This window comes from Eulemur rufifrons, chromosome 9 (assembly GCF_041146395.1).
Source record: "Eulemur rufifrons isolate Redbay chromosome 9, OSU_ERuf_1, whole genome shotgun sequence".
In the NCBI taxonomy this organism is placed as follows: domain Eukaryota; kingdom Metazoa; phylum Chordata; class Mammalia; order Primates; family Lemuridae; genus Eulemur; species Eulemur rufifrons.
This window is the reverse complement of record NC_090991.1, coordinates 16,667,081-16,694,263: the sequence shown is the minus strand read 5'-3', so window position 1 is coordinate 16,694,263 and position 27,183 is coordinate 16,667,081. Positions and strand designations below refer to the sequence as shown.

The 27,183-nt window shown below is 35.4% G+C and overlaps 1 protein-coding gene across 2 annotated transcripts in view; it reads left to right on the top strand.

The window, feature by feature from the left end:
• The window catches only part of NSRP1 (nuclear speckle splicing regulatory protein 1), a 40,807-nt gene extending 13,859 nt beyond the window's left edge, over window positions 1-26,948 (top strand). For both annotated transcript variants that reach the window (XM_069483523.1, XM_069483524.1), the window contains 5 exons: window positions 15,515-15,571; window positions 20,607-20,735; window positions 21,726-21,933; window positions 23,400-23,508; window positions 25,463-26,948. In XM_069483523.1, the coding sequence (XP_069339624.1) occupies window positions 15,515-15,571; window positions 20,607-20,735; window positions 21,726-21,933; window positions 23,400-23,508; window positions 25,463-26,510 (1,551 nt within the window). In that variant the 3' untranslated portion in view covers window positions 26,511-26,948. The remainder of the gene's footprint in view (window positions 1-15,514; window positions 15,572-20,606; window positions 20,736-21,725; window positions 21,934-23,399; window positions 23,509-25,462) is intronic.
• Window positions 26,949-27,183: the final 235 nt, after the last annotated feature.

Genomic DNA, 27,183 nt, shown 5'->3' with positions numbered 1-27,183 from the left:
GACAATTTCTAATAGAATGTAGTAAAAATTTTACTTCCAAATTTGTAAAGTTAAATAACAAAATTAGCTTTCTGTTTTTCCAAAACCATACACATCTTCTAAATACTGACAGGCTTTGATATTGCCTGTTTCATCTCTACCGTAAAAATCATTTAAAAAAAAGTTTTTTCTTTATTTTCATGTTGTGTTTCATTGTGTGTTGTCAGACAAAAAGCAATAATCCCTCATCTCACTTTTGAATTTATCAAAAACTGAAAATAAAGTAGATCAGATCACTTTCTGAAACAGAATTACTTTATTAGTTTAGTAATAATTTGAGGTTACTTTAAAGATAAGAAGCAGCATTTGGGAGGAGATTCATTTCCTGTCTTTGGGCTTTATCTGGAAGAACTACATCTTCAGTGTCAAGAGATTATATATTTATAACTGAACTCTAATAAAGTCTGTACTGGGGACGCTGCACACCTGACTTGGCCATTGTGATTATATATTAGGTGCCAAACTATTGCTTGTCTTTTGAAAAAAATACATTACCAAGTGTATTTCATTAAAATTTGACCTGTGTAGAAAGGATTACAAGACCTTTGTCCATTATAAGAGTGCTAGTTGTTACTAACATGGTTAATGATGTGCCTTTTGAAAATAAGTTTGTCTCTAACTGGAATAAATTTATAGTTTTTCTTTTATTGGCAAATTAAGAAATAATTGGAAGAGGTATCCTTAACTGTAGTACTTCTGGTTTCGGTAAAGTTTATTAAATATTTGTTTTTTTACCATTATTTTTGGCTGATGGAATATTGAGAACTATGTGTTGAGTTTTTTTCCTTTAAGCATTATCTTATACTATATGTGACTGTTGAAGAACTATACATTTTTTCTTACAAGCAATCCAAAATTACCCTTCTTTTTATAACTCTTTTATGCTGTTTTTCCATCTCAGAGAAGTTACTACACAAAGCAGGTAATATTATTTCAGAACAGCGTCCTCATGACATCTTAGATACACACACACACACACACACACACACATACATCCTTCTCTCATCCTCCCCTATCCCTGTTTGTCTGTATCTTTTTTCTGGAACTGTGCCATCTCTTTTACAAAGGAAAGAGCTGTATGCATGCAATAAATTTTTTTGAAAGATGTACAGAGAGTTGTTAGTCATAACTCCTTATTTCAAGGCACACTCACATCATGAGCCTTTACAAGGCTCTTTTCTTGTTTTATTTATTAATTTTCCTCTTCATCCCTGATGCCCTCTCTCATTCCTTTAAACATACTCTGATGTATTTGGTATATGTGCTGGATATGTATGTATACTATTAAATTATATTTTGAGTACATATATCTTTACATACATAAATACTATTGTACTATAGGTCTCATTTTTTAACACTGCAGTACAATATGTATACCTGTTTCATTTTTTTTCAACTATAGCATGTATGTCCATGGTATTATCCATTCCATTCCCTCTGAGATAAACACTTAAATTACCTTCAGTTCCCTGCCACCATAGTGATGCTATAAAAAAAATTCTCATACATGTCCCAATATAAACCTGTGTAAGAGTTTCTTTGGGGGTAGATACCTAGAAGTGGAATTTTTGGATCATAGAGTATGTATATACATTATTTCATTAAGTATTGGTAAATTGTTTTCTGAAATGGCTGTACCAGTTTACGTTTCCATTGGTGTTCATTGTTTCTCTTACCTTCTCATCAACATTTTATAATTTTTTTTCATTCTTAGTTATTGTGATTTATACTTCACTGATTATTAATGAAGTTGAATATCTCTTCATATATTTATTAGACATTCCTTCTTACTCCTCTGTCAATTCCTCATTCATATGAATTGCTCTCTTTTCTATTGTGTTTCCTTTCTCTTTTCATTTATAAGAGTTTCTTATATATTTTAGATGCTACACCCTTGTTGGTTTTAGAGTTGACCATAGTGTGATAGTCTTTATAGCGCTAAATTCTCTATTTTTATTGTAGTCAAATCTTTTTTTTCTATATGGTTTATGCTTTTTTCTTTTATATTTATTGTTTTATTCTGTCTCTTTTTCACAATTTTATGTTAGCTTGTAAGATCACTTGCTTTTTTGCTACATAGATCTTAAAAGCAAGAAATCACAGCTGAAAAGCTATATTCAAGGAGCAGACCAGAGGTGCTTTATCCTCATTTGTACCTGATTGAAAGGATGATGTCCTAGACCTTGAACTGATTCCACAATGGGATAAGAATTTTTAGGGAGGGGTGAGTGTATTTCACACATAGGAGTGTGTAGTAGTTAATCTCCAAATGTGTCCACTATCCCTTCCTTCCCTCCCTGCATGAAAGTGCCACTCTCTCATCAAGAAATGTAGGCTGGGTGCAATGGCTCACACCTGTAATCCTAGCACTCTGGGAGGCTGGGGCTGGAGGATTGCTTGAGCTCAAGAGTTTGAGACTAGCCTGAGCAACAGTGAGACCCTGTCTCTGCTAAAAATAGAAAAAATTAGCTGGGCATGGTGGTGCCCCCCTATAGTCCCAGCTACTCAGGGAGGCTGAGGCAAGAGGATTGCTTGAGCCCAGGAGTTTGAGGTTGCTGTGAGCTAAGCTGATGCCACGGCACTTGCCTGGGCAACAGAGTGAGAATGTCTGGGAAAAAAAAGAAAAAAGCATAAGGAAGAGCAAATATATTTCCTATTCATTAATTGGACGTGGATCATCATAAAGATTTTTATCCTCATTGTCTTCGTATTGAGTACTCGGAAGAGAAGGGGTTGTTGGTCTTGCTGTCTCGGGTGGCAGAGGTGAAGGAGGTGAAAGTGGGAAGCAGGAGAGGCAGGCATATTCAGTGTAACTTTTGTTGGAAAAAACCCACATACAAATGGATCCTCACAGTTCAAATCCATGTTGTTCAAGGGTCAACATTATTTTCTCTGGTTCTGTGGGTTATGTTTCACTTTCTTGATGATGTCCCTTGAAACAATTTTTAATTTAGATGAAATTTATTTATTTATTTTTTTTATTATTTAGGCTTTTGGTTTTAGCTACACAGATTTTCTCATGTAGTGTCTAATTCAGGGCCACAAAGGTTTACTTGTATGTTTTCGTCTACGACTTTTATAGTTTTAGCACTTACATTCAGGTTCTGATGAATTTTGAGTTATTTTTTTGTACATGGTGTGAGATAAGGGCCTAATGTCATTGTTTTGCATATGCATATCTAGTTGTACCAGCACCATTTGTTAAATAGACTATCCTTTCCCCATTGAATTATCTTGGTGTTACTTATTTGTTTGAAAACTGTATTGTTAAAGATTATAGTCCTGGCCAAGTGGTTAAGGCGATGGACTTGAAAGGTATAGTGCTAGAAGCTTAAATGTTTATGATTGCTGTTTCTTCTTGATCTATTCTTCCTTCATTCTGTAGCACCGTACTTTGCCGTTTATATTTGTTTCTGTCTTTATTTTTATTATTTCTGATTTTATAATTACTATCAAGATTTTGATTCACATTTGCCCTTCATATTTTTTCCCACCCATTTATTTTTAGCATTTCTGTATCCTTTTGTATTTAGGCTGTCTTATATAGACCTCCTATTTCTGGATCTTTTAAAAATCCAATTCCAGACTCTGATCTTTTTTTTTTCCCCTTCCATTTAATAGATTGAATTTTCTTTTCATAGTTTGAAATTTATACATTTCATTGTGTTTTAGTTAAAATTTTGGTCATTACACCAAACAAGTCTAGACATATTTGTGTGTTTAGTTTCTTTTCTTGTTGCTAAAGTATCTTTCTCACCTCCTGCCTTCAACATAAGTACCATTGCACACTTTGGTTGCCTGCTGATTTTCTTGTCTTCCTCTGTTCCTTCATCCCTCAACTTGCCTCTGTGTTCGTTTATATCATTTAGGTGAGGTGTTGGCAAACTATGGCCTGTGTGCTTGGCAGCTTGTTTTTAAATAACCTTTTATTGGAACACAGTCTTGCCATTCTATTATTTGTTGTCTGTGGCTGCTTTTGTGATACAGTAGCAGAGTTGAGTAGTTGCAACAGAGGCCGCATGGGCCACAAACCTAAAATATTCACCATTTGGCTTTTCAAGTTTGCTGACCCCTGCTTTAGATCTGTGCTAATGCCGTAACCAGTAGTCATAGAGGCTATTTAAGTTTAAACTTAAGTAAAATTTAAAAGTTAGTTCCTTAGTCATGTGCTCACCGGCCACATGTGACTGGTGGCTAACATATTGGACAACAGGTATAGAACATATTAGTCATTTCAGAAAGTTCTGTTGTACAGCCCTGCTCTAGATTTTCAGTTCTGGATCATTATGGTTATGTTTTTGTTACTTTTAAAAAACATTAAGTTTTACTGAATTATATATTTATCTTTGATGTATCTCATAATATCATTCTTGTTGGAAATACAGGTTGAATATCCCGTATCCGAAATGCTTGGGACCAGAAGTGTTTCAGATTTCAGATTTTTTGGATTTTGGATTTTTGGATTAGTGATACTAATACTAATTAGTTAAACCTGTACTTCCTTTATTTTCAAAGAGGGCCTTTATATAGCAAATCATCTGAGATTTTATGTGCTTAAGACATCTTTACTATTGATGATAGTTTATCTGAATATAAACTTTTTGGTTCAAAGTTCTTTCTATCATTGTTGAAAATGACTCCATCGGGTAATTTTAAGAGTTATTTTTAAATCCAGTGTTGCTGATGAGGTGTCTGATGTCATTGTGATCTTACTTCTTTATAAGTGACATACTCTTCCTTGTTGGAAATTTTTAGAATTTTCTTTTTGTCTTTGATTTTCTTAAATTTCATTATAATGTATCCAAGGGTTATCTATACATGTGTGTGCATTTTATTTATGCTTTATCCTACTTTGCATTAAAAACCTGTTCAATCTCATTTTTTTTCTAATTCTGAAAAATTGTCAGTCATTCAGATATTTATTTGTGCCTAATGTGCCATCTTCTTTTGGGTCTGATTTTTTTTTTTTTTTTTTTTTTTTTGAGACAGAGTCTCACTCTGTTGCCCAGGCTAGAGTGAGTGCCCTGGCGTCAGCCTAGCTCACAGCAACCTCAAACTCCTGAGCTCAAGCGATCCTCCTGTCTCAGCCTCCCAAGTAGCTGGGACTACAGACATGCACCACCATGCCCGGCTAATTTTTTCTATGTATATATTTTAGCTGTCCATATAATTTCTTTCTATTTTTAGTAGAGATGGGGTCTCGCTCTTGCTCAGGCTGGTCTTGAACTCCTGAGCTCAAACGATCCGCCCACCTCGGCCTCCCAGAGTGCTAGGATTATAGGCGTGAGCCACCGCGCCCGGCCTGATTTTTTTATTAATAAAAGATTTATTTAAGCAAGAATATGTACAGTCATGATTGCCAGACTTAATATAAAACGTTAAATGTTCAAACCAATTTTCCTTCCTGGGTAAGTTTTTCTTTCCTATTCCTGTTAGTTTTGAAAACATAATAGCAGAAGAAGAAGGGCCTAATTCCACATAGCGTTCCTAAGAGTGAGGTCTTGGGAGAGGGTCTGAAATTGGGATAGACATTTGCTGATCTTGCGTAGGACCAACAAATTAAGGTAGGATCTTTGATGAGCCTTCGGCTTTTGGGGTAATTGTATTGAAGCAGGTACTCCATTTAAGCCAGGCTCTTGCATCTGCCGCATTTCCAGAGATATGTGTATTTGGCTGGATTGAGGGTCATGGGCAGAGTGGCCAGACACAATGGAGTATACTTGGGAATGACATCTTGGCGACCCAGTCCTTTTGGGTCTTCTGTTAAATGAATGTCCTCTGTATCTCTGTACCTTTTTGTTGTTGTTGTTGGAGAGATGAGGTCTTGCTATATTGCCCAGGTTGGAGTGCAGTGGCAATTCACAGGCACAATCGTAGTGCACTACAGTCTCAAACTCCTTGGCTCGGGTGATCCTCCTGCCTCAGCCTCCTGAGTAGCTGGGATTACAGGTGCACCTCCACGCCTGGCTTTTACCCCTTGGGCTTTTAACCTTTGTGTGCTCCAGGAGAGTTTCTTAGGCTAATATTACAACTCACTGAAACATTTTTCAGCTGTATCCATTCATCCATTTACCCATCTAATATTAATAATAAAAAATAATATTTTTATTTTGACTGTATTTTCCACGTATGTTATTTCAAATGAAAAAAATGCTTATTCCTGCTTCATATAGTACTAATAGCCCCTCTTTCCTCTGAGAATGTATAATATTGTCATTTAAAATTTATATTTCGTCTGGTTTATTAATTCTGTTTTATTTGATGTATGTTCAATTTTTGTCTCGTTTCTAATCTTTAAAAACATTCCGATAGTACTTCTTTGGTGTTTGATTATTTTTCCTCATGATCACATTTTCTGTTGGGATCATTAGCCACTTGAGTTAGTTTGGGATGAGTGGTAAGTTTGTCAGGAGAAAGAACCTCAGGAGAGAGAGCCTGTGATATTAATCTGGGCTTTCCATTTGTTCCATCTCCTTTGTCCCTCAGGACAGCTCCTAGTAAATCCATCATGAAGTTTCTTTATCAAGAACAAACTCCCCTGGAAGTTTGTTGAGCACACAGGTCAGAGCTGCTACCCCAGCCAGGCTAGAGTGCTGTTCTGACATTACCTCTAGCATTAGGTTGGTGTTGCTTTTTTGCATCAGTGGAGACTGAAGAGACACCAGAATGTCCAAAAAGTGCTCCATCATTGTGTCCTCCCCCTCCCCAGGGCCCCTGTGGTGTGCTGGGTTGTTACTCTGCCCCTCCTCCATCCACACAAGCCAGCTTCTGTTTCCCCAGGGATTTTTCACGGTTTTTATGTTTACTTCTCAGATCCTACCTCCATGACTTGTAGAACATCTTCAGAAGAAGGGAGCCTGGCTTAATATCTTAATCAGAAATTGGAAGCTGAATGTGACTAATTTAAAAAATTATGTATGTTTAGCCTTTGGTAAAATTTTTTTTTGCCACAAATTTACTAATTATATTTAAACTTTCACTAGTTGTTTTAGATTTAGGGATTACATGTTCTCTTATTAGTGGGAGAGGAACATATGAGAGGTCCTGGGCAGTGGGAAGGTAACTAACTGGTCTAGAAATAGTATTGTGATAATTAGGAAAGAAGAATTTGGATCTCAGTAAACATAATATTTAGAAGTGTTTAATTGATACATAATACTTGTACGTATTTATGGGGTACATGTGGTACTTTGTTACATGCATAGAATGTGTATTGTGTAATGATCAAGTCGGCGTATTTAGGATATCCATCACTACGAGCATTTATCATTTCTGTGTGTTGAGAACGTTTTAAGTCCTCACTTCTAGTTATTTTGAAATGTGCAATACATTGTTATTGACTTTAGTCAGCCTATTCTTCTATTGAACGTTAGAACTTACTCCTTCCATTTAACTGTATATTTATATCCATTAACCAACCTTTCTTCTTCCCCTGCTGGCTCTATTCTTCCCTGCCTCTGGTAACTATCATTCTGCTTTTCACCTCTATGAGATCAACTTTTTTAGCTCTCACAGATGAGTGAGTACATGTGATATTTGTCTTTCTGTGTCTGGCTTATTTCTGTTAACGTAGTGACCTCCAGCTCCATCTGTGTTGCTGCAGATGACATGATTTTATTCTTTTTTATGGCTGAATGGTATTCCATTGTGTAAATATACCACATTTTCTCTATCCATCTATTGATGGACCCTTGGGTTGATTGCATATCTTTGTTATTGTGAATAATGCTCCAATAAACCTAGGGCTTTTATACTGATTTCCTTTCCTTTGAATAAGTACCCAGTGGTGGAAGTGCTGTATCATTTTGTAGTTCTATTTTTAGTTCTTTGAGAAATCACTATACTGTTTTCCATAATGGCTATACTAGTTGACATTCCCACCAACAGTGTATGAAAGTTCCTTTTTCCCATCCTCACAAGCTCTTTTATTTTTTGTCTCTTTGATAAGCCATTCTAACTGGGATAAGATATCTCATTGTGATTTTGATTTGCATTTTCCTGATGCTTAATGATGTTGAGTATTTTTCCAATAGCTGTTGGCCATTTGTATGTCGTCTTTTGAGAAATCTCTATTTAAATCCTTTGTCTGCTTTTAATGGGGTTGTTTGATTTTTTTTTTTTTTTTTCTCTTGAGTTCCTTCTGTTAATACATTCTGGATATTAGTACCTTATCAGATGAATATTTTGTAATTTTTTTTTCCATTCAACAGGTTGTCTCTTCATTCTGCTGATTGTTTCCTTTGCTGTACAGAAACTTTTTAGTTTAATATAGTCCCATTTGTCTATTTTTGTTTTTGTTGCCTATGCTTTTGGGGTCTTAGCCATAAAAATCTTTGCCTGGAACAGTATCCTGGAGTGTTTCCTCTATATATTCTTGTTGCTCCATAGATTAATATTGCTCTATAGAATTGTTGCCCTATGGAGACAGAAATGATTTCAGGAGTTTTGCAGAGCTTTACCCTGAAGGAATATGTGAACTTGTTAGTTCACATATCAAAATCTGCCTCTAGTCAGGAGGGCATCTCACAGATCAGTGGCAGCTGCTTTCCAAGGTGACACTGTGTCTCAAACCTGTTGGTTTTCACCTTGCTTCTGTACGACAAAGCTTGGCATGCATGGAGCTATGGGGTGAGAATTGATCAAAGAGTGCCCGCCTGACAGACAGACAGACAGACAGACACCTGTGGCTAAAAGCAATTAGCCTAAGGGACAGTTCCTGCTTCACTCCTGACTACCTGTCTCAATCAACAAAAACGAGATAAAGAAATATAGAGCCACTATGTCTCTGTTTAACCTTACTGCTAAGTGATAGTTTTATCTTAGAACTTAGAAGTTTGTCTTAGAACAATTTTGTAACCATTTGCTCACATAGATAGAGTTAATTAAGGTATCTCTAGAAGTTTTGGGGGAGACTTTTAACCTAAAACGAATTACCTGTTATTATGTAAATCTGTTACCCCTGGCAACCAATCACTGTACCAATAAATACTGATGTGAAACTTCACTTGAGGCCTCACAGCTCACGGGAATGCTGGAGGTCTCCCGATCCCCCAACTTATATAAAATCTATACTTTATGAAACTGTACTTTAGTCTGTGAGTATTCTTTTATTTCTCTATTCTGTTATTTCCTATTTTCTATTATTTTCCTTATCTCTTGCAATGACCCCTGCCCAAGGGACCCGATTTTTTGCTGGGAGCATAGCTAACTCCCCACATATTCTTCTAGCAGTTTTATAGTTTTGAGTCTTTGAGTTGATTTTTTTTTTTTTTTAATGTGGTGACAGATATGGGGTTTAGCTTTTATTCTTTTGCACATGGATATCTAGTCTTCCCAGCACCATTTATTGAAGAGGCTATACTTTATACTTTTCTCAATGTTTGTTATTGGCACCTTTGTCCAAAATCAGGTAGCTGTAAATATATGGGTTTATTTCTGGGTTGTCTATTCTGTTCTGTTGGTCTGTGTGTCTATTTTTATTGCCAGTACCATGCTGTTTTGGTTACTATAGCCTTGTACTATGTTTTGAAGTCAGGTAATATGATGCCTTTAGTTTTGCTCAGGATTGCTTTGTCTATTCAGGATCTTTTTTGGTTCCATATAAATTTTAAGATTGGTTTTTCTATTTCTGTGAAAAATGTCATTGTTATCTTGATAGGGATTGCTTTGAATCTGTAGATTGCTTTGGAAAGTATGATCATTTTTAATCAGTACTTTGTAGTTTTCCTTGTAGAGGTGTTTCACCTCCTTGGTTAAGTTTATTCCTAGGTATTGTATTTTTATTTTTTTGTAGCTATTGTAAGCAGGATTGTTTTCTTGATTTCTTTTTTAGCTAGTTCATTATTGATGTATAGAAATGCTACTGATTTTTGCATCTTGCAACTTTACTGAACTTGTTTATCAGATCTAAGAGTTTTTTGGTGGAGTCTTTAGGTTTTTTTACATATAAGATCATGTCATCTGCAAAGAGGGATAACTTAACTTCCCTCTTTTCCAATTTGGATGCCTTTTATTTCTTTCTCTTCCCTGATTACTCTGGCTAGGACTTCTAATACTGTATTGAATAGCAGTGGTGAAAGTGAACATCCTGTGTAGTTCCAGTTCTTAGAGGAAAGCCTTTTTTATTTTTTTTCCAACCCTTTGGTCAGTTTACAGAGGAAAGGCTTTTAGCTTTTCCCCATTCCATATGATGTTAACTATGCGTTTGTCAGATGTGGCCTTTTTGAGGTACGATCCTTCTATGCTTGGTTTGTTAAGTGTTTTATCATGAAGCGATGTTGAATTTTATGAAATGCTTTTTCTGCATCCATTGACATAATCATATAATTTTTGTCCTTCATTCTGTTGACATGATGTATCACGTTTATTGATTTGCATAGGTTGAACCATCCTTGTATCCCTGGGATAATCCCCACTGGATCATGGTGTATTATCTTTTTGATGTTCTGTTGGATTCGGTTTGCTAGTATTTTGTTGAGGATTTTTGCGTATATATTCATCAGGGATATCGGCCTGTGGTGGGTTTTTTTGTTTTGTTTTTTTTTTATGTTATGTCCTTGTTTGGTTTTGGTATCAGGATAATGCTGGCTTCATCAAATGAGTTAGGAAGAATTCCCTCCTCTTCTTGTTTTCAAAATAGTTTTAGGAGAATTGGCATTAGTTCTTCTTTGTAAGTTTGGTAGAATTTGGCAGTGAAGCCATCATGCCCTGGGCTTTTCTTTGTTGGGAGACTTTTTATTACTGATTTAAGCTCGTTACTCATTGGTCTGTTCAGGTTTTCTATTTCTTCCTGATTTGATCTTGGTAGGTTGTATTTGTGCAGGAATTTATTCATTTTCTCTAGGTTTTCTAGTTTTTTGGCATATAGTTGTTTTAGTAGTAGTCTCCTATGATCTTTTGTACTTTTGTGGCATCAGTTGTAATGTCTCCTTTTTTGTTTTTGATTTTGTTTATTTGGATTTTTTCTTTTTTTTCTTGGCTAGTATATAAACTTATTTTTTTAAGTGGTTTTCTTGTTAAATACTTAAAAAAATTTTTTTTTAATTTTTAAATTTTATTTATTTTTTAACTCACCCTAATGTGACTATAGTTAAATACTTCTAACAATCATTCTTTGAGCATCTGATGCGTAGAAGATGGTGTACTGGATACCACTGGTAGTAAATAGAAGGCTGAATGAGACAGATTTCTACTCTCAAGGAAATTTTCATTAAACATTATGAAAATGAATTTTTAGATAATTCAAGTTAAAACTAAAATATCTTCACTTCTGAGAGAAGTTAAAATTTTAGAAGCTACTGAAGGTTCTTTGTAAGGAATAGGGTCATTTCTCGTTGAGCAACCAGCAATAAAAGATGGATCAGCCAGCCTTACTTTGAGAAGAATTTTGTATGGGCTCCTATTCTTGTGTACAGCTTTGCTGCTTTTGTTCATTCCATAGTCTATTTGACTTTGACCTGATTTTGGCTGCACACTCTTTACCTTCACTTGGCTACCTGCTCTCTGTTCTTAATACCAGGTTTATACCATAGTGTGTATGCATTCCAGGCATGATTTACTTTATACTTCGACCCTACTTTTTAGCTTGTTTCCGTCAATCTGTTCATCTGTTGTACCATAATTTGCCTTTGCTACCAGATTCATACCTCTGAATTTGCTCTGCACCTGTGCTTCATATGTACTTGGCTTGACACATTTTGGCTCTCAACTTTTGTTTCTAAATATTGCCATTACTTCTGTTTTTTTCCTGAAGTTAATCATTAAGCCATTTTTACAGCTCATTTCTCAAAGCACTGGTCAGCCCTGTCACTGGTTCAAATCCTCTCTTCCTTTTCCAAGTATATGAATTATAACCACAGCCCATTTTATTTTCAAATTATTGTTATTACATAATTTTAATCTATTTAAAATTATCCACAGGAGGTAGTTTGGTACATTTTCCTCTGCAGTGTTTAGTGTATATAGCCTGACATTATCATTTTACTTTTTAAAAACAGCTTTTTTAAGGTATAATTGCCATATATGTGCGGCTATTTAAAGTATAGTTTGCTAACTTTTGATGTGAGCATACACCGTGAAACCATTAGGACAATAAAGGTAATGAACATGGCTGTCACACCCAAAAGTTTCCTCTTTCTCCTTTCCATTCCTCTTCCAGCCTCTAGTCAGCTACTGATCTGCTTTCTGTCATAGTTTTCATTTTGTAGAATTTATATACTGTGAGTGGAATCACGCAATATACATTGGATGGGGGCGTATCTGATTTCTTTCAGAATATTATTTTGATATTAATTCACACTGTGTGTTATCAGTAATCTATTCTTTTTTTCTTGCCAAGTAGTATTCCATTTGTGTAAATATAGCACAATTTGTTTATCCATTCACCTGTGGATGGTCATTTGGATTGTTTCTGGGTTTTGGCTATTACAAGTAAAATGACTGGGAACGTTTGTAGTCTTTGCATGGATATACGCTTTCATTTCTTTTGGGTAAATACCTATTCTTGGAATGGCTGGGTCATGTAAGGTTTGTGTTTAACTTTTTGAGTAACTGCCAAATTCTTTTCCAAAGTTGTTGAATCATTTTACATTTCCACTATTGGTATATGAGAGTTCTAGTTGCTCTATATACTTGGTATGGTTACTCAGTATTATTATTTTACCTTTTAATAAACTATTCTCTTCTTAAAGTTTTGCAACTGTGCTTACATTTAAATGTTTAATAACATCTAGAATGTATTTTGGTGTTTGTTATAAAGAAGGAGGTGAAGTAAAGAAATCAGCTTTGATTTTTTTTTTCCCAAAAGACCAGACTGTTGTCTCCACACCATTTATTAAATAGCCCATAGTTTTTCCAATGATTAGAAATATAATTTTCTTAGACTATTAGGTTATTAAGTATGAAATGTCCAATTTAAGCACTAAGTCAGTTGACATCTCTGACATCTGGGCATCATAGCTCACAGCAACCTCAAACTCCTGGGCTTAAGCAGTCCTTCTGCCTCAGCTTCCCAAGTAGCTGAGACTACAGGCATGCACCACCACACCCAGCTAATTTTTTCTATTTTTGGTAGAGACGGGGGTCTCGCTCTTGCTCAGGTTGGTCGTGAATTCCTGATCTCAAGCAGTCCTCCTGCCTCAGCATCCCAGAGTGCTACTATTACAGGTGTGAGCCACCTTGCCTGGCCCATAATCTGTTTTTAACAGCTATTTTTCCTTAGATAATTTGCAGGCTAGGATATTTTTGTGGCAAGAACTGAAATGTTTTTGCAGTAGTTACACTAAACAAAATACATTCCTTGAAAATAATGCTGAGTGAAAAAAGCCAATCTTCAAGAATATATACAGCATGATTCCATTTATTTAACATTCATGAAACATAGAGATGGAGGACAGATTAGTGGTTGCCAGGGATTAGAGATGGAGGATGGATGGTTATGGCTACAAAAGGATAGCACAAAGGATAGTCTTATGGTGATGGTACAATTAAGTGTCTTGACTATGGTGGGTAGTTACATGTAAGGTAGTGTCTCATAATGGTTTTGATTTACATTTTCCTGATGATTAAAGCCGATACTTTTAAGGAAACATTTTTTCATTTCTTAGCTGTCAGTCTTTGCTTTTGCCCATGTGATCACTACTTCCTGTCTTCTCGTCTTGCATTCTCTTAAATTTCGATTGTTTTTTATTCAGCTCTAATGTCATATGTCTTTTCAGAAGGCTTTTTTTTTTTTTTAAATGGGTATTGCTCTGTCATGAAGGGTAGAGTGCAGTAGTGCAAACATAGCTCACTGCAGCCTCAAACTCCTAGGCTCAAGTGATCCTCTTGCCTCGGCCTTCCAAAGTGCTATGATTACGGGCATGAGCCACTGCACCTGGCCGGGAAGGCGTTTTTTTTTTTTTTTTTTCTTTTTTTTGAGACAGAGTCTCACTCTGTTGCCCAGGCTAGAGTGAGTGCCGTGGCGTCAGCCTAGCTCACAGCAACCTCAAACTCCTGAGCTCAAGCGATCCTCCTGTCTCAGCCTCCCGAGTAGCTGGGACTACAGGCATGCGCCACCATGCCCGGCTAATTTTTTCTATATATATTTTTAGCTGTCCATATAATTTCTTTCTATTTTTAGTAGAGGTGGGGTCTTGCTCTTGCTCAGGCTGGTCTCGAACTCCTGAGCTCAAACGATCCGCCCACCTCGGCCTCCCAGAGTGCTAGGATTACAGGCGTGAGCCACCGCGCCTGGCCCGGGAAGGCTTTTTGATTCTTCATACACTGAGTTGCCTTTTCTGCTCTAAGCTCCCACAGCCCTTTGTTTACCCCTTTATTATATTGCCTAATACAATTATATTGTAATTGTCTCTTTAGTTGTTTCTCTTCCATTTCAGACCATTTATCTCTAAACACAGATGGTTCTTATATTTCCATAGAACAATACCTGGAATGGACAGCTTTTTGGTACATATTTTTTGATTGATTATAGCCACAGACATTTCTTGCTGCCCCTAAGTCTTAGGCATAAACCAGGAGCTTGATATACTATATTTTGTGGTTAATATTAAAATAATGTGCTTTTTGTTGCTGGGAATCTTATCATTTTAGTGTTGGAAGGCACCTGAAATATTATCTAGTCCATTCTTCCCCCATTTAACACACATACACATTCATATAGCACACAAAACATTGAAATCCATAAAGGTAGAATGACATAGTGGTGAAGTTAGGACTTAAAATCATGTCCAGCTTATTATACTGGTAACCCAGCACTTTGGGAGGCCGAGGTGGGAGGATCAATTGAGGCCAGGAGTTTAAGACCAGCCTAGGCAACATAGTGAGACCCTATCTCTACAAAAAATATTTTTAAATTAAGCGGACATGGTGGTGTACACCTGTAGTCATAGCTACTCACGAGGCCGAGGCAGGAGAATCACTAGAGCCCAGGTATTCGACGTTGCAGTTAGCTATACTCATGCCACTGCACTCCAGGCTGCACAACAGAGTGAGAGCCTATTTCTAAAAGAGAGAAAAAATTGATGTCCCTCATTTTTTCCTGTACTATTTTCTCATACACCTTATAGTTTTCTCTGAAAATTTACAATGAAAATTTGTTTCCTAAAGTTTAGGGGAAGGACCTTGAAAATATTAATTTAGTTCATAATATTATCTTTCCACTTTTAACTATAAATAAGGAACCAGTTGCCAACTAGAATATAAGTTGAGCATCACAAATCTGAAAATGTGAAATCCAAAGTGCTCCAAAATCCAAAACTTCTTGAGTGCCAACATGATGCTAAAAGAAAACGCTCATTGGAGCATTTTGGATTTCAGATTTTCAGATTTAGGATGCTAAAGCAGTAAGTATCACAAAAAGAATCTGAAATTCAAAACTCTTGTCATTTTAAGCATTTCAGATAAGGTATACTTAACCTGTACTGGAAAAGAAATTTTAAATTGTTTCAAACAATGGCAGTATTTTTCTATTTTACAGACCTCCGTGAGTGAAAGTCTTCAGAGGGAAGCTGCTAAGAAACAGGCCATGAAACAGGTAAGGTGGAAGAGTGAGATAAATGCATTTGGTGAAGTGTGGGTTTCGGCTCACATTTTTAATTATTAATTTTGATATCTAGGGGCTGAGACTAAACAAAGTAGGTATGTATAATGAAATCATTTTATCTTGACCCTTGCTTTTTAAAAATGTGTAAGAACGTTTCTTGATTGATACAGATTTCATGTTTCCCGTATGAATTTTAAAGACAAAACACAATGAAGAATTAACTCTTTATTGCTATGTTATAGATTAAACGGGTTCTGCATTCAGATGACTCAGTAGTCTAATAATGGATTGATGGGCTTATTATTATTTGTTTATTATTAAATTCCTGCTAGTGAGGTTTCTTGCTCAAAAAAGATCTGTTGACAGCCAAAGTGATTTATAATTTTATAATTATTTGAAATTCATCTACCAAGAAAGGGGAATAGTAGGTAATTTTTAATAGACTTGTTAACACCTTAGTGTTCCTAAGCACTTTTTACATATATGTATTTATCTTTTAAAATTCTCACAAATTTGTCCAAGGTCCTGATTAAGAAATCTGAAACTCAAAAAGGATAAATTACCCCTTTATTATGATGATACAACTAATTGTAGACCTGGGCCCGAAGGTTTACTGTGTTTTCTACTTCTACATACCAAGTATCTTTGATTTCGCCACTGTAGAGCATGATGAAATTAAGCAATGGCAACGTATCTTTCATTTTAATTCTTTATCTTCCACATTTTCCTTATAATTTTTGTCCCTATTTCCCCTTATCTAACTAGAAACCTGCTTAAGGATAAGTTTATTAAGCACTTTCTACATGCCAGATGTTATCACAACTACTTCTAAAGAATTATCTTTAATTCTTACAATAATTCTATGAGATAGATGCTCTTATAATCCTCATTTTACAGCTGAAGAAATGGAGATGAGAAGAATTTATGTGACTTGCATGAGGTCACATACTTAGTAAATGGTAGAGTTGTGTCCAGACCTAGGCAATGAAGTTGCCTCCAAGGGTGGGGAACCTGTGGCCTCAAGGCCACACATGACCCTCCAGATCCCCAAGTATGGCCCCTTGACCTAATCCAAACTTCACAGAACAAATCCCTTTATTCAGTCAAAAGGCTGCACTCAAGTTTTTTTGTTGTTGTTTTGTTTTATTTTTATTTTTTTTCTTTTTGAGACAGTGTCTCACTCTGTGGCCTGGGCTAGAGTGCTGTGGCATCAGCCTAGCTCACAGCAACCTCAAACTCCTGGGCTCAAGTGATCCTTCTGCCTCAGCCTCCCAAGTAGCCACAACTATCGGTGCAGGCCACCGCACCCTTTATCTGTTTTTAGTAGAGACAGGGTCTCACTCTTGCTCGGGCTGGTCTTGAGCTCATGAAGTGATCCTCCCGCCTTGTTCTCCCAGAGTGCTAGGATTACGGGCATGAGCCACCGCACCTGAGCCCAGCCTGCACTCAAGCTTTTAACCACTGTGTTTTACTGCCTCCCTGGGGAATTGGCACAGAAGTGTGTATTTAGTTATTTTTCATAGTGGAATATACTGTGTAGCTCAGCACACTCAGAATGATTTAATACACACATAAAAACATAAAAAACAGTGACTCTTTAACAGAAATACTGAAGTGCTTAGAGTCAGAATTTTAGAGATCAGTAGAATTTTAGAGAGACCATCAAGTTCAACTTCTTTACTATCTAAATGAGAGACTTCTGGAGAGTCAGATGACTTCTCCAGGGTCATGAAGGTATCTTGTTTGCTAATGTTCTTTTGACATCTTTGTGCTGCCTGTTCTTCACTTAAAGCATAAATCCCAAATCTGTTTTTTAATTTTAACTCTAATCCCATGACAAATAATCTAATTTTACTCTTAACTCTGGCTTGTTCAAAGCCACTTCATCTGTTTAGGGGGAGTTTTTCATAATTTGCTTGGAAATTGGGAATGCTGATATAACTCTTATACCTTTCACCTGCCTGCTGCTGCTTTTTTCTCCCATCTGTATTACCTGCTCTTTACCTTGTTCCTCACTTGATTGATTCAGTTATCTTCTGCTTTAATCCCAAATTATTATCACAGAGAATACTAGCTTGATTGCATTTACTGAATCTTAGAGAAAATACTCTTAGAAATGGGATACTTTATTTAATAGTCACAGTATTTCTTTTTCTTTCTTTTCATCTTTTATCTGGACCTCAACTACATAGAACTGATGATGGCAACATTATTGTCTTATTTCCTATTTCATTGGAGAAAACTTTATGCCATCATTAAAATAACATTTGCTGTAGGTCTCTGGTAGATATTCGTTGTTAATCTAAGGAACTTTTTTTCTATTCTTAGTTTGAGGTTTTGTTGTTATTTATTTGTTTATTTTTTAAAATTGTGGCTTATGTAAAAAGGGTAATATATCATGGCCATGTTGGATTCATACCAATAATGTAAGGTCAGCTTAACTTGAGAAGATCAATCATTGTAACTTCACATATGTGGTATAAACCCAACATAAGCATAAAATATTATACTTTTTATATGTTGTTGCATTTGGTTTACTAAAATTTCATTAAGGGTTTTTGCATAAGCATTGGCGATTTTTACATCGTAAGTAAAGATTGGCCTGTAATTTTCCTTTTCTTTCACTATAATTATCTAGATTAAAAGAAAATTAAGTCTGATAATACCAAGGTTTAGTGAGTCTTATAAAATGAGCTAATAATATATACATTTTAAGTTTGTTTCTACCTCATTAATTTCTGTCCTGACAAATTAGTTTTCTTCATTCTGTTTTTGAGTTTATTTTTCTAACTTTTTGAAATGGGTGCATAGCTCTCTGTTTTTCAATCCTTTCTCTTTTCTAATATATTTAATATATGTATCTAAAGCTATACATTTCCCTCTAAGCACTGCTGTAGCTGTGTCTCACAAATTTTGATAGGTGGTATTTTGGTTATTCCATTCAAAATATTTTCTAATTTGCATTGTGATTTCTTGTTTGACTCATGTATTATTTAGAAGTATGTAACTTGATTTCTAAACATATGGAAGTTTTTGGTTACCTTTTTGTTACTGATTTCTAACATGATTTCAAGACCTTGCACTGTATTGTCTCTTTCCTTTAATGTGTTGAGGTTTACTTTGTGGTCTAGTATATAGTCAGTTTTTATAAATATTCCCTCCATCCTTAAAAATGAAATTCTCTGTATGTGTCCAGTGGGCCAGTTGTGTTTATCTATATATATGTGTACATGTATACATATTCATATTGATTTGTCTGTTCTATTATTGACAGACATATGTTAAAATCTCCCAGTATAATTGTGGGTTTGTCTATTTTCCCTTAGATTTCTGTTCAGTTTTTGCTTTATAATTGTTGAGACATAGTTAACAATAACATATCTACCCAAGTGCTCACCTGCATCTCTCCTCCCAGCATATACAAAGACATGTCATCAGGTTAAAACGCCCTCAGTCTGCTTTTTCCCTTGCTTTTTGTTATGGTGGTGGTGATTATTTCTTAGATTCCATGTTTTGGGGAGGGAGCAGCATTGCCAGTTCACCATCTAGGCAGGAGAATCATTGGTTTTCTGAAGGTTGAGAAGTGAAGAAAAAATGTGAATTTCTTATTATTTTAAACAATATTCCAGAAAAAAATGTTTTTCATTTAGCATGTGATGTTGATACATAAAAACCTGAGAATATCAAGTAGATTGTTTCGAATAATTGTTATATCATCCTGTCACTTAAGAAGGATCCCTCTTGTGTTCCACATTGCACTAGGCAATGTAGCAATTCAGGAAAAAGTTAAAATGTGAAAACTCTGTATCTCAGAAACTTACAAGCTGAGGTAAGAGGCTAAGATTTGTGAAATGATTATAAAGTAGTAACATCAAGTGTATTATGCAGAGTTAAATATTGCAGAGTAGACTGTTCCATTGGAGGGAGTTCAGAAGAAAGAGATGATTGGAGGTTAAAGTCATCAGAAATGGCCTCATTTCTAGTACTCTCAGAGGCTGGGGTGGGAGGATCGCTTGAGCTCAGGATTTTGAGACCAGCCTGAGCAAGAGTGAGACCCCCGTCTCTACTAAAAATAGAAAAAATTAGCCAGGTGACTAAAAATAGAAAAAAAAAAATTAGCTGGGCATGGTGGTGTGCCCTTGTAGTCCCAGCTACGTGGGAGGCTGAGGCAGGAGGATCACTTGGACCCAGGAGTTTAAGGTTACTATGAGCTAGGCTGATGCCACGGCACTCTAGCCTGGGCAATAGAGCGAGACTCTGCCTCAAAAAGAAAAGAAAAGAAATGGCCTCATTTAAGATGTAGGGAGTTGAACTGGCCCTGAAACTTGGGTAAGATTTCAGTGGCCTGAAAGAGGAAGAAAAACATTTAAGATAGAAGGAAGCTAACAAAGGCAGAGACTGTATGACTGAAATTACAAAAATACTCTATTAATTACAAAATGTCCCTATTTTTATACTATGTTGGCAACTTTTCACAAAGTATTTCCTACCATTATACATTTGAAAACTAAGCATTTTATTTGGCTCCTCAACTTACTAGAAATGATGTGAAAGTTCAACATATAATGTAGGCATCTCAAAACCAGGGTTAGATGTTTCTCTGTCATACTTTGGACCTGTTGACCTTTTGATGTGTATAATTATATTTATATACAAATAAATAGATAATAGTTAATGTTTATTGAACACTATTCTCTGTCAGACTCTATTCTAAGTGTTTTAAGTAATTATCATAATAGCTTAGAAGGTGGATAAAATTATTATTATCAGTTTTTTAGATGAGGAAAATTAAGGCACAAAAAGATTAAACAGACTTGCCCAAAGTAATTAGTGTGGAGCCAGGATTCAAACCCAGGCAGCCTGGTTCCAGAATTTACAGAATTTTGTATCTAAAATGTAATGTAATTTTTATGATATGTTTCCAATTTTATGAACCTTTCTCAAAAAAAAAGAAATACATAGACTTTTTGTGGTATATATTGGCTGACTCATGTTTTTGAAACATGTTTAATTTTTTTTTTTTAAGACCAAACTGGAAATCCAGAAGGCCCTTGCAGAAGATGCCACTGTGTATGAATATGACAGTATTTATGATGAAATGCAGAAAAAAAAGGAGGAAAGTAATCCCAAATTGCTTTTGGGGAAAGATCGAAAGGTTTGGTTTTTTTTTTGTTGTGTGTGTTTTTTTGTTTGTTTGTTTGTTTGTTTTTTTGACTAGTCAAGTGCAGCGAAAGGTTTGTTTGTAGGTGAAATACAAATTTTCTTTGACCTTGATCTACATTTCGTATCTTAATCTTATTTTAACATGAGAATGGTCTGTGATGAAGCTATTAGGTATTTGATATTAGTAGTTCCAGATATTACAGATTAATTTTAGAACCAAGGAAGCCCTACATACATTATGCTAATGGGCTAAGTGAATTATCTAACAATTTTATAAATTTTGTTTGTTGCTTTAGAAACTTTACAAATAATTTTTTGAAAATTTTTCCTTAGAAATTCTATGTACCAAACTTGTATTGTTCCTGGCCCTGTTCATGTTTCATTATCCTCTTATTTTTTATTGCTAACTAGTAACTGAATCATCTGCCTGCACATATCGTGGTCAGATTTTAAGTTTGAAAAAAACTGATAGAAAAAAATTGAAATAAATTCTAATTTTCTTTCTGTCACTCTTGTTCCTTCAGAAGCACAGACTGATTTTTAAGGATCTTTGCATTTTACAGTATCTACAGTAATAGTGTAAAATTATATTAAACCTACTATTTTAAATAATCTATTTCCACTAAATATGAAAAACTAGTAGGAAATTTTCTTACTCACTTATTTGTTGAATTAAAAGAATACCAGAAAAATGGGTGATGAAAAACACTGGAAAAATTTTTCATTTAGTTTGAGATTTTTAAGAAAAAGTAAAATAGCATTATAAATAATTTCTATTTCTGTTATACTTAAATTTTTATTGAAAACAATTTCAATATTAATCTTGCCAGTAAATTTGTATTAAATTTTGAGAGGAAGACCATCTTATTTGGGCTAATCATTTCTGTCTTAATGAGTTCATGATAAAAATTACAACAGTATTAACATTGTTATAAATTACCACTTTTGACTCTTTCCTAAGTAATCTTATTTTTTCCCTTAGCCCAAGTACATTCACAACTTACTAAAAGCAGTTGAAATTAGAAAAAAGGAACAGGAAAAAAGAATGGAAAAGAAAATACAGAGAGAACGAGAAATGGAAAAGGGAGAATTTGATGATAAAGAGGCATTTGTGACATCTGCTTATAAGAAAAAACTGCAAGAGAGAGCTGAAGAGGAAGAAAGAGAAAAGAGGGCTGCTGCTCTGGAAGGTAAAATGAAAGAGGGGAGAAGGTAGAAGGAACCAGAGCAGCAGAATCTCTACCCTGTGGTTAGCTGTGTGCTCTGTCATTGAACTTTTGGGTTATAATGTTGTGATCATAATGTCTGCATAAGAATAATAGAAGATACAATGCTGGGCACTGTGGGTCACACCCATAATCCCAGTACTTTGGAAGGCTGAGGTAGGAGGATCGTTTGAGGGCAGGAGTTCAAGACCAGCCTGGGCAACATAGCGAGATTGCCCATCTCTGCAAAAAAAATTTAAAAATTAACCAGGTGTGGTGGTGCATGCCTGTAGTCCTAGCTACTCAGGTTGCTGAGGCAGTAGAATGGCTTGAACCTAGGAGTTCAAGGCTCTAGTGAGCTATGATTGAGCTGCTGCATTCCCACTTGGTTGACAGAGTGAGAATCTATCTCTAAAAAATAATTTTTTTCAATTAAAAAAAGGAAACAAGATATATGGTATTAATTAGTAGTATAAACAGAGAGGAAATTTTAACTAAAACTGCAGTTGAATTCTTCTTCAATAACTCTTATTTCTATTAGACTTTTCTCAATTTGTTGCTTAAAACTACAATCATTACAAGTCATTGCCTTAGGACGTGATTTCAAATGTAAAAACATTTATTACAAGGTATAACAAGCCCGGTGCAATGGTGCGCCTGTAGTCCCTTCTACTTGGGAGGCTGAGGTGGGAAGATCACTTGAGCCCAGAGTTCGAGGCTACAGTGAGCTATGATCGAGGCACTGTACTCCAGCCTGGGTGACAGAGCAAGACCCTGTGTCTGAAAAAACTTTAAAAAGGTATAACACCATAACATTTGTCAGAAACGATATAAATACAACTTAAAACCCTGGTTATGTTTTCTGGAATAAGAAAGTCTAGAGTAACGCCACTCAAGGAGCATTAAGTAGGCAAATAGAAAAAGAATAATTGAAGAAAAAACAAAGATGTGTGGAGGTTATAGAATATCTTAGTGCTTTACTTTAGTGCCTTCTACTCATTATCATTCCTTAAGATCTAAGTAGAATATGTACTTATAAATAATTTAATTGGCAAGTGTTCATCAACTTTTAAGTAGAAGAAAACCAAATATGTAAGATTCTAAGCACATACAATGTGTTCATCTAGAGCACCAGTCAGCAAACTTCCTGTGAAGGACTAGATAGTAAATATTTCAGGTTTTTGGACATACAGTCTCTGTTGCAACTACTCAACGGTGCCTCTGTAGTGCAAAAGTAGCCATGTACAATACATAAATGAGCAGGGCTGTGTTCCAATAAAAATTTATTTACAAAAACAGCAGGCCAAATTTGGCCTGCAGGCCACAGTTTGCCAGTTTCTAATCTAGAGAAATAGTTTATATGCTGTGTATGTTTCTGTGCTCTACACCTATAAAACAACTGCATTGTGCCTTGTTAAAGATATTCCACTCATTTTTGCTTTCCCTCTCAGCATGTTTGGATGTAACGAAGCAGAAAGATCTCAGTGGATTTTATAGACACCTATTAAATCAAGCAGTTGGTGAAGAAGAAGTACCTAAATGCAGTTTTCGTGAAGCCAGGTGAGAGGTGCCATATGGAATGTTTAGAAAGTTACTGTTAATAATCTGTGGTTGTAGGGTCATTTTAACCCTCTGAAAGATAGAGGATTATAGCATTGCATGTTGTGTTGTCAGCCACCGTAACCTATTTAATAATTGAATGAATGACTAGGAATTTGCAGTTTCTTAATTTAAAAACCTAAAGTTTTAGTTCAAGATTATTTCTATTCTGCAGGTCACAAAAATTGTTATGATTTGCATCAAAATATTCTCAGTGATTTAGTTTATTATCATAAATATTAATGTGCTTTATGGATCTTATGAATGACCTACAAGGGGAAACAAAACCAAATGGTGTGTTTTTGTTTTGTTTTGTTTTGTTTTTTAAACTAAAAGTATAGGTATCCCTCATGGCCCTGGTTCCTTAAAATGATTGCTGTCAAAATTAAGGAGAAATTTGGAAAGAATCAGGTGTCTACAACATAAATCTTTAATGCATGTTCAGTTAGTGCATAAAAAAGAAAGTGGTTTATTTTCATAATAGCACCCAGCTTTCTTAAAAGTAAGAGTCACGTATCAGGAGCTAGAACTTCATTGTCCATTATGTAGCCACTAGTCACATGTAGCTTTAAATTAACTAAAAGTAAATAAAATATAAAATTTTAGTTACAATGGCCACATTTCAAGTACTCAATTGCCATATTTGGGTAGTGGCTGCCTTACTGTACAGCTCAGATATGGACATTACCATTTCTATAGGCATTTCTATTAAACAGTGCTGGTTTAGGAAATAAAGGATTGTAGGATTTTTGAATAAAATTATAAGGTATTATAGGAATGGTGAGATGATTATGCCATAAGTATATAGCTGAAGATAAAGGAAGAGTTTATCCTAAACCTGTATCTCAGCCAAATTCTTTTTTTTTAACAGAAACATTCTGATTAGAAGATCTGAGTCTGTGGTGCTGGGGAAAGGGGAGAAGGTGGGAGAATATAATTAAGGGTAAAGAGAGGAAATTAAGTTTATGTCCCACTCCTCCCTGCACTGCTAGGTTTTGATTACAAAATTGATGAAGTGTGAGCCTAAGAAAGTGTATTTGATGATTCATCTTTTGAATGGAAATGACAATACATTATGTCTTTCTATTAGAGTTTCATCTGGAGTATTTATGAGGCCCGCCATGAAACACCATAATGTCATTTACATAGTTATACTTTTCATGAATCTATTAATTGAATTTCTACCCATTATTGGGTCCTTTAACCAAGGTAGTTTTGTCAGCATTTCCTAGAGAACCAAGGTGTTGCACTATTAGAATGAATGTGTGAGTAGTATAAGTAAGTTAACCACACTTATCAGCTGGAAAAATGTAGATGATATGGATAATTTTAGTGTTGATTCTAATAGCTGGACAGATTGACATATTTCCATTTTGTTGTGATAGGTGCCAAGGGGGTGTATCCAGATGCTGGTACCTTTTTAATCATGAGAGAGGTGGATATTTAGAATTAGATTTGCCACTATTTTGCTATGAAAAACATATCTTCATGTACTTCTAGGACAATTTTTTATAATTTTTTTTAAATGAAAACAAAAAATACAGTAGTCACAATTTCAACTTCGTGTTGTGAAAATAGAACGTGGATCCAGAACATAATCTTAGTTTTCTGAATTATTCTTTGTCCAGGCTTAACAAAAAACGAAGACCTTGTACAGACCCCTACCTCAAGGTTCTAGTAGTTCAGTAGAGAAGGACTAATTTTCTCTATTTCATTTCTATAAATATTGAGAATATTCTGAATGGTTTGAAAATGCTAGTTTTCATAAACATTAGCACCTTTTTGCATTTGGATAATCAATGTAGATAATTACAGTTGTATTGATTTAAGTATTGAGAAAAATTATGTAAACACTTCATTTGCTTACCGTAATTGATGACTTGGCATTTTGTGTTTGTATTATTTTTTTTAAAAGGTCTGGGATAAAGGAAGAAAAATCAAGGAGTTACTCTGATGAAGTAAGTTCAGAGAACAGAATATTGCAGGAGAAATGTGTTCTCCAAGCTGGTGTGAAAGGAGAGGAAAACCCAGATGCAGACAGCGACTTTGATGCTGAGAGCAGTGAGGATGATGAAATGGAAGAAACTAAAGTGAACTGTAGAAGGGAAAAGGTCACAGAAACTTCTGAGGACTCCAAGCATCACAGGACACAAACCCACTCACGGTCATCTAGTGAAGAAAGAGGGCATGGTGCCAAACACCACACAAAAGGTTCCAAGTCAAGAGGACACGAGAGAAGGGAAGATCAGCACCAAGAGAGGCAGTCCAGAGACCAACAGAACCATTACACTGACCGGGATTACCGGAAAGAAAAGGATTCTCATAGGCACAGAGAGGCCAGTCATAGAGATTCTCACTGGAGGAGGCATGAACAAGAAGATAAACTGAGGGCAAGGGACCAAAGAGAAAGAAGTGACAGAGAACGGAAAAGGGAGAAAGAGAGAGAGAGATATTCCCCAAGAGAACAAGAAAGAGATAGACAACGAAATGCTCATAACCGACACAGTGAGAAAGGAGAGAAGGAAGAGAAAAACAGAGAAAAGGAAGAACATATGAAAGTAAGAAACGAAAGATATGAAAATAATGATACATACAGAGATAGAGAAAAACAAGAAGTAATTGTTCAATCTCCAGAAAGAAATCGAGACAGAAAGAAAAGCAGCCCAAATTCTAGGGCAAAGGATAAATTTCTTGACCAGGAAAGAGCCAGCAAAATGAGAAACATAGAAAAGGACAAAGAAAGAAACCAAGAGAAGCCCTCTAGTTCTGAAACATCACCGGGAGCAAAACACAGACTCACAGAGGAAAGGCAAGACAAGGAACAAGAGAGACCACTCGAGGCGGTAAGCAAGTTTGCAAAGCGAAACAACAAAGAAACTGTAATGTCAGCTAGAGACAGATACTTGGCCAGGCAAATGGCACGGGGTAATGCAAAGACATACATTGAAAAAGAAGATGATTGAGGGCTGCCCCAGTAAAAAGATCTCTGGAAGCACAGAAAACTGACTGCTGGAACTTGCTGTGTGAAAGCATAAAGGGAGTGTAACAATAGTGGTTGGGAGAGTGTTTTTAAATATATTTCTGAAATCAAAAGTCTTTTATCCTGAATGTTTGGCTGAATTTGTATATAATATTTACTTATCAATAGCACATTCTTGGTTATATTCAAGAATCATGAGTGTGCTAAATCCCTGTAGGTACTTACTGAGGAAAATTGGCTCCACTAATAACCATTAAAAAATAATTTAAACAGCCTTCTAATAATGTTGGTCTTGTTGCAAGGAGCTGTTTTGTTTTATAAGTATTGTATTTCAGATAAAAATATGTATATTTGAATAATAAAGTAGGGAATATTGTTATACTTTATGTTCTGAAATTTGTATTAAGCTGTAAAATGTGGATCATACATATTGTCTAGATAACTTTTAGCCCACAGCATAGCGGCTTAAATGAAAATAAAAATAGTGATATGCTTGTACATTTAATTTATGTTTTTATTTTTAAAAATTTAATTTATGTCACAATTTGTCTTTGTTTTTTAGTAAAAAAAAAAATCACTAATTTGTAATTCTGAAACCTTGGCAAGTTAGTAAATTGGCTATGTAGGTAAATCACTTTTAGCTAAGGGTGAAAAGA